Source organism: Lathyrus oleraceus, chromosome 1 (assembly GCF_024323335.1).
Source record: "Lathyrus oleraceus cultivar Zhongwan6 chromosome 1, CAAS_Psat_ZW6_1.0, whole genome shotgun sequence".
NCBI classification, from domain to species: Eukaryota; Viridiplantae; Streptophyta; class Magnoliopsida; order Fabales; family Fabaceae; genus Lathyrus; species Lathyrus oleraceus.
The window spans coordinates 70,838,075-70,846,288 of NC_066579.1; the positions used below are offsets into that span (position 1 = coordinate 70,838,075).

The window sequence follows — 8,214 nt, forward strand, 5'->3', positions numbered from 1 at the left end:
CAATGGTTGAAATTTATGCAAAGATTTTGATCACATAGTTGGTTGATACTTATGAGATCTGCAATGAGATCTTCAACAAGAAGAACATCATTTAGGCTAGGAAGGCCTGAATAATCCAATTTCCCTTTTCTAATGATCTTTCTTTTAGCGCTATCACTAAAATTAACATAGTTATTTGAGTATGATTTTAACTCTTCCAAATAGTTCTTTTCCTCAGTCATATGTTTGGAGCAACCACTGCCAAAATACCAATTTTCTTGAGATAAAATTGTTAGAGATGTGTGGGAAATATGAATTTTAGTTGCTTCTTTGACTTTCCAAACTTGTTGACAACCAATTTTTGAGGTGTTCCTGGAGGAATGGTGTTTATAGTGGTAGTAAGGTCCACCGCACAATTTATAGCAAAAAGGTCTTATATGACCCCGTTGACCACAATAGTGACACGCCAAAGAGCTTTTGTGGTGTGTATTAATATGTTGGTAATGATATCAAACAGGATATTGTGACATTTAGTTTGACATATTAAACTCAGTCTTCTTGATAGTAGGAACAAACTTGGGTTTAGTATTCAGGGAGCTATAGTCAAAACTAATCCCTTTCACGTCTCTAGTACTCTTATCAACCCCTAAAGTTTCATAATAAATTTCAAAACCACAATTTAACATATGAACTGATTTGGTCATACTTTCAAAATTGGATTTCATGTGGTCAACTTCTTCCTTTACTCTGTGAAAGTTGTACCATGATTTGCCTTGTCTTGAATCTGACACTAATTTGAACACTTTGTTTCTAACTGGTTATGCATTATTCTTTCCACTTAAGATACATTTTCCTGAAGGCTTCAGCAACATATTCATCTAAGAGATCTTCATCACTAGATTTCCCATCATCATGCATACATGACTTGGATCTTACACACGTTATGAAGGCAACCACATTGTTTGCTTTTTCTCCTTCGCTATCATCTTACGCTTGGTTTTTACAATTTTTATAATTGAATTTAACTACAATCTTTTGAGGATTCTTAGTACCATCAAGAATCGTTGGTCGATTAACTCATCCTCCTTCTTTGATATTCTCCATTTTAAACAAGATAAGAACCCTGAAACACACTCAAACAGGACAAGATGTTTGCTCTGATGTCAATTGAAATCATGTTCTTCGGATGATAAGATGTCAGACACAATCTTGTAACAATGTGTATGACAAGTTATATGCGTAACAAATAGTGTAAATGCAAAATATAAATAATACTGGAATTGGTAACCGAGATCGGTGCAAAATCACCTACGCTTGGAGGACGTTAACCCAAGAAAGGAAATCTACTCTTAATGATCATAAGTAAAAATTGGTCTGATTCGAATTTTCTTAGTTCAATGTCGTTTTTCCTAATACTACTCAAAACTTCTATACCTCGCTGAATATGAGACTCATCTCACTTTCACTGAAATACTCTCCCAAGTATTTGGACATTTACAATATTTTCATAATGATGGAACAAAATTACAACTCAAAATACTTTATTCCTTAACATAGGATTAAGACTCAAGAATAGAGTATCACAAAACAAAACAAATAGACTCAATCAAATAAACACTCTAAAACAACTCAATACTCTATTCGGCTACTTTAGAATTAATACTCATGAATAGAGTGTACAAATTACAAATACAAGACTCGACTAAAATCTTCTATAGATAGATATTTGTCTCTCTTAAGTTCTGAATCTTCACAAAGGATATTTCCTCCACATATAGCAGCAATGATCGAGCTAGAAAGCCCATTAGAGTTTTGTCATAAATTCATCTGGAACCTTAAAAGCACAAAATCGATCTTCAATAATGTTGATTGCAAATCTTTGATTGATCAAACCTTGAATAAATATGAATTTCTTGAATACAACAACTTTAATTATACTGCATTTGATTCATATCACATCTTCCAAAAACACACATAATCAATCAAATCTTTATTATGAAGATTGAGATCCTTGATCTATACAATTCAGGAACAAATAAGAACACCGAATGCAATCTTTACTAAAATCAGATTTAGGACAAATCTTTTTCAAATTCAAACACACGTATATCTCTAATAGAACAAAAAAGGAAACAAATCTTAAAAAGACGAGATATATGAGACATTATGCTTAACATCTTGCTTTCTGCATATCGTTATACAGCAAATTCTAAATCTTCTTTAAACAAATTCAATATTGGTTTTACTTTATATAAATAAGAATTTTAAACTCTAAATAAATGATTTAGAATGAAATCTCTTCAAAAACTGAAAGGCACTTTAGATCATCTTTAATAGAGATAGGAGATCTTCTTATTAAATGCAAATCTAAATCTTATAATTAAAGCAAATCCAATTAAATATCTTCATTGAATATTTATTTAATTAAATATTCAATCAATATCTTTTTCAAATCAACTTGAGGAAAAACTTGGATTAAATAAAACTAAATTAAATCTTTACTTCAAAGCATATTTAATTAAATATTTTCTTCAATGCAATAATCAAATCTTCTTTCATTAAATCAAATTCAAATCTTTTAATTAAATAATATCCAATTAAATTTTCTTCAACCACCATGTATTATGATTTCATAAAAAAACATTTTCAAATTGATTTGGATTACCATTTTTTTTCAAAAAAGCAATCTTCTAATAGTACGATAACTGAAACAGATTTTTATCCAAATGTTAAAGCAATCATATAACACAATATGAGCACTACATGTGCTAGAATGTCGCATAACATATTAAGACATCTTGCTCAATAAATTTTCTACAAAAATTAGCCAATCATATGCCAATTATGCAGATGGAGAAGATAATAAATGCAGATCCATTGGCAAATCACCTAGAAATAATGATGAACATGGAATAACCTTGACAAGGCTGGATACAATAACTTGTAGATGATTTATTTTATAGTAACACAATTGGAAATAAGCAGCAAAGTTCAGCCATAAAGGAGGAGAGTAGCTTCCACTCAGCCCAAGTGACATGTAACTCTTTCTCAACATCTACTAATTTGAAGTTGGCTAATTCAAGATGGATTATTGACATTGGAGACATACACCACACACACCATTCAATTCATAGTTTTATTAATTAGAGTCAGATTGATCCTATAAAAGTGAATTTACCGAATGGTAATTCTGTTGAAGCTTGTATTGTTGAAAAGATTCAATAGACCTAAGACTTGGTAATTGAAAATGTGTTATTCCTCCCTCACTTTGCAGTTAACTTGGTTTAAGTCTCATAAACTGTGCGTGGACAATATTACACTTTTATTTTTTACTCCAAACAATGTATAATGCAAGAAAAAAATAGTTTTAAGAGGATTGATTTTGCTAGACAAGTCCTTCTTGTTTCAGCTTCTATCCATTGTTGGCACATTCATCAACTCGATGTCAATAATGTATTTCTACATGAAAATGTCCGTGAAATTATTTATATGAAAGTTCTACAAAATGTTCAAGCTCCTAAAGTAGGTCAGATTTATAGATTTATGAAATCTCAAGTAAGCTAGTTGTTAATGGTTTGAAAAGTTGACACATTCTTCATTAAAGTTGCTCTAGATTCTTTTACAGCTCTCTTTATTTATGTTAATAACATTAATTTAGCAGGTACTTCACTTGATATTTTTGACTAATTGAAACATGACTTAAGTGCGATAATCTATATCCAAGTGCGAAGACTCGTTGAGTTTGGATCATTTTTCACGGACTTGGATATTGATTTTCATCTTGTCAGTGAGAAGATCCAAGTTGGTTTGATACGTTTGCTACCTATCTTTTCTTCTAATCATGTGGTTGATCTCTTTACAAAAGCCTCTTGTCCTCGTCCCTTTCCCGAGCTAGTTACCAAGCTTGGGATGGTTGCCATATTCCACCCTCAAGCTTGCGAGGGGTATCAAATGTAGAAGAAGTACAATTGGAAGATTAGTTTATTTTCTATTAGATGTGATGAGGTGGCATTTTACTTTGTTTGGCCAAGTTGTATGTAAACTCCTTTTCTCATTTCTCATTTTGATGAATGAACAAATCAGAATTATGTTCTTTTCTTCATGGCTTTCGATTCCACTATGAGAAACCCTAATTTGTTTCCCTCTCTCTCTCTTTCTCTCTCGATTGTATCACTTACAGGTTCAATTCATGACATTGAGCAAGGTAAAGTTGTCAATGCAAGAGTGCTCATTAAAACTAAGGGGGTAATGTAATACACATTATTAGTCAAAATTCCTATATTTTGGCAGTACCTATACACAAAATATTTTACATCTGAATCTGATCTAAGATTTTGGTGAGAATCATAACATACTATCACTTAAGAAGTTGTGAGTCTTTCTCAATATTCTGCTTGGCATGCCACATTCTGTTTGCTCCCAACCAATATTCTTGTTCACATTGTCATACACAACCAAATATCCTCGCAGTGAAATATCTGCAAATATTAAATTTTATTATCGGTATCACGTGTTATTGACGGTGTCATATCTGATATCTGGTGTCCGTATCTGTGTATGTGCTTCAGCCTAAAATAAACATTATAAAATAATTGCGCTAGAATTTGAATTGAGTCAAACTCAACGTAAAGTACCTACCTCCGAGTATAATCGAGGATCCGTCATTTACATTGCTACCATCAAGAATAGCTAAGCACACATTGCCTTTGTTCTGCAGCATAAAAGTTTTATTAGAAAGTCTGCAAAAAACAAAATCAGTTAGAAATGGAAATAAAAGTTGTTTTAGAGAACAAGAGGATTACACTAATGATCAAGTAACCCTCTGGCGGTATCCGAAACAATGTCGACAAAATCCACCACTTGTTTCCGAAACGAAGTGTTAACGTCTTGAAGTAATCCTTAACATCTTGGACAGATCTGCATGCATATAACACGGTATTTAGAATAGTCTCCTATTTGGATAAACAAGTTAATTATGCGTTTATAGCATAAACAATTGTTATATAAGTGTTTGCGTATAAGCTATTTCTATATAAACAGATAAAATTATATCGAATTGTTTTTATATACTTTATAAGCTTTTTCACAAGCTATCCTTGAGAGCTTTAGAAACGAGCTGAAAACTGCTTACGGATTTGTCATAAGCTGTTTTTGAGTGATTTCTCTTACCTGATTGGGAAATTAGCTTGCCAACAAATTGGGAAAGTTGTATCCGAATCATCTTGAATGAGTCCCAAGCCAGAAACTTCTTTAAGCTGCATCATTGTATGCATAATGAATTCATATTCAATATTGGAGTAAAAACAAGTACATAGTTTTCCTTAGATGTAAAGACTTACAGAAGCAATAAGATCTTGGTACGCCTCTCGCGGAAAATACGTATAAGAACTGCCACTATCAAAAACCACCTTTCCTACTTTGTTGTGACCTTCAAAACTGAGTAGGCGATTTCCGTAATTCATTCCAAGAATCTCCGTTTGGTATAAATCTCTGTGTAGAATAGTTATGACACGTAAATTATAGAAGAATCAGAAGAAACCTCAGAACACAAACATCGATTTTCGGAATCAATGTTGGTAGTCACACAATATAACTTATACTGTAAATTTCTTAAATGAAAAAACACAATAGAAGCACATTGTCAAGAAAATCATGCTTACGTCGTATGAGCCATAGGCACCCAAGTCATACCCCAATAAGGCACAAAATTGTCACCTAAGAACATGTATCCACCACCAACTCCATCATTTCCTAAGCAATGACCAACCACGTTCTTAATAAGCCCTTTACTTGCCAACTGATAAGGTAGGCCAACTTTTGCCCGACTTAGTCCCATGATTCCATCTGTTTTTGCCAATGTATTCAAAAGAGAGCCCTCTTGATCATATCCACACCTTACAACAAATACATTGTGTAGAACGAATCAGCACTTTTATAGAATATATTGCTTTAAAGAAAAAAAAAGGTTAAAAGAAGAGGTTTCATACCCGAAAACAAAATTTAACTTGGTTTTGGATCCATTAGTAGTCATAAGATGAAGGTCGTCTTTAATAAGAACCCCCAATGAAGAACTATGGTCTGCATATTGAATTTCATAGTCACACTGTGAGAAACTTTCATGATATCCGTTCTTTTGAACTTCGAAGCAGAGCGAGTCTGCAGATGGCAGTATATTGGATCTTGTTGGCTTGTATGGGGCATTTGCTCCCTATATCAAGTATATCCTTTGATTAAACATAGATTTTCAATCTCATAAAATTCACTTACAAGGCAAAAACATATCGTCATGTATCTACATCGCACTCGCTAAGAGGCGTTTTCAAATTTTCAGTTTACTATTACACAATAATGTGTGAAGTTCAGACTATGTGCATGATCATACGGTTACGACTCAAACCGTTCAAACAAAAACTTGTTAAGGTAACAGGTCAGACTTGGGTATTACCTTAGCACAACTTCTGCATGGAGCATCACATTGTATCCATGTTAAGTCACTCCCTGTATCGACATCAACAAAATAACGTTTTGGAGGGTTTCCGACACGTAAATGTGTGTAATACAACCTGCATTGAAGAACATGTTGCTAAGCCATTGTACTGATTCAAATGCAATTTAGGAAATCAGAATAACCACAAACAAGTACTTTCTAGTTTATATAACATTTCAATGACACTAAATTAGTTCAAAATTTTCATCTTTTTCCTTGATCTAAAATTAAGTCAAATAAGCAAAAGCAATAATTTTTAACATACCCATCTGGATAAACATTGCCACTGATTGGAAAAACAGTAGATGATGAAGCAACAGAAGCACTTTTCTGTGCCACAAAGTTCCTTTTTTTAACATCAACAATCTTCCCAAGTTTAAGCTTCAAATCCCTCTGACCAAGAACACCATATTTCCGAAAAAGTGGAAACAGAAAGGAACTAGATTCATCATCGCCATCATCATTCTTGAGACCACGTAATCCAAGTGTTGTTGTAGTTGAAAAAAGAGAACCGTAGAGAAAAAGGGCAAAGAGAAAAATCCCAAAAAAGGTGAAAAGCTTTATTGGGGTGATGTGAAAGAGTCTTCTGAATGAAAATTGAAGCTGCGGATTTGAAGGGTAGGGTTGGAATTGAATTGAAGGATCATTGTTTTGAGGTCGTTGTTGATGGGTTTGTTGTCGAGAAGAACGGCTAAAGAAAGTAAAAGCGGTTATTTTTTTGCCTAAAGAAGGGTTATTAGAAGGTGGAAGGGAAATTATAACAACATGTTTGAGTTGTGGTGAATCATCATCTTCCATAACTGTACTGTTAATATTCAGATATGATAGTAAAAATGGAAGATGAAGAAGAGAGGGAAGAACAGTGAGGGTGATGACAACTTGGATACCAAGTTTAGGAGTGTAACACAAAGTCTTACAAAAGACTAGACTTGGTCAAATTGTGAGAGAGGGAGAAAACGTGTGAGGAAAATTAGTAGTAACAAGGAAGGATCCTAGCAATCACCACCATGTTTAAAAGAAAGGAAAAGACAAAAACACCCTAATCGATCTCTCACAACTTTTTTTTATAAGCAAAAATAGATTGATAGAGTATAAGGATAAACTATAAGGGGTACTCAAACTCTCCATATAAACAATGTGACAAGTTTATAAAGTTTCAAGGACTTTTACACCAATCATAAAAAGTGAAACTCGCTATATATTTAATATTATATGCGGTTCAAAATTAAGAAATACATTTAATATTAGATACAACATAGTTAATTAAGGTAATAAGATTGTTGAACATAATATCATTCCTCTTCAACCATAAATACAAAACTACAACCATCCAAATCAAACTAACATTTGACCTCCTTACTTTCCTTCTTATATAGTCTGACGAAAGCTTTCAAAATTCAAAAAACTCTCCTAAAAAAATATCTCCTTCATGTCCAACCAAACAAACATATTCTACTGCACCTTCTTGCTAACTCTACAATTAAAATATAAATGAGATACAGTCTCGTCTTCCTCAAAACAACACGCACAAATCTTTTCATGAGAGTTATGAACCATCCATTTCCTAGCAAGCTGATATCTAATTGGAATTATGTCTAACAAGAATCGCCAAACGAAATTTTTGATTTTAGACGAAACTTTAGTTAACCAAATATGTCTCACCGCTTTAATTACTTCTTTTTCCCACTTGTCTTCCTCTTCAACCAAACTTGACTTGGTATAACAACTCTTGATAAAGAATACGTCGT

The 8,214-nt window shown here is 33.0% G+C and overlaps 1 protein-coding gene across 1 annotated transcript; it reads right to left on the reverse strand.

The window, feature by feature from the left end:
- Window positions 1–4,189: 4,189 nt before the first annotated feature.
- LOC127115874 (aspartyl protease APCB1) lies at window positions 4,190–7,520 on the reverse strand. The gene is made up of 9 exons (XM_051047301.1): window positions 6,732–7,520; window positions 6,425–6,542; window positions 5,967–6,187; window positions 5,640–5,873; window positions 5,319–5,469; window positions 5,149–5,234; window positions 4,782–4,896; window positions 4,618–4,690; window positions 4,190–4,457 (listed from the first exon to the last, which is right to left on the reverse strand). Exons 1-9 carry the CDS (start codon window positions 7,262–7,264, stop codon window positions 4,324–4,326), a joined length of 1,665 nt encoding a protein of 554 aa, XP_050903258.1. The 5' UTR covers window positions 7,265–7,520; the 3' UTR covers window positions 4,190–4,323.
- Between the last annotated feature and the right edge of the window lie 694 nt (window positions 7,521–8,214).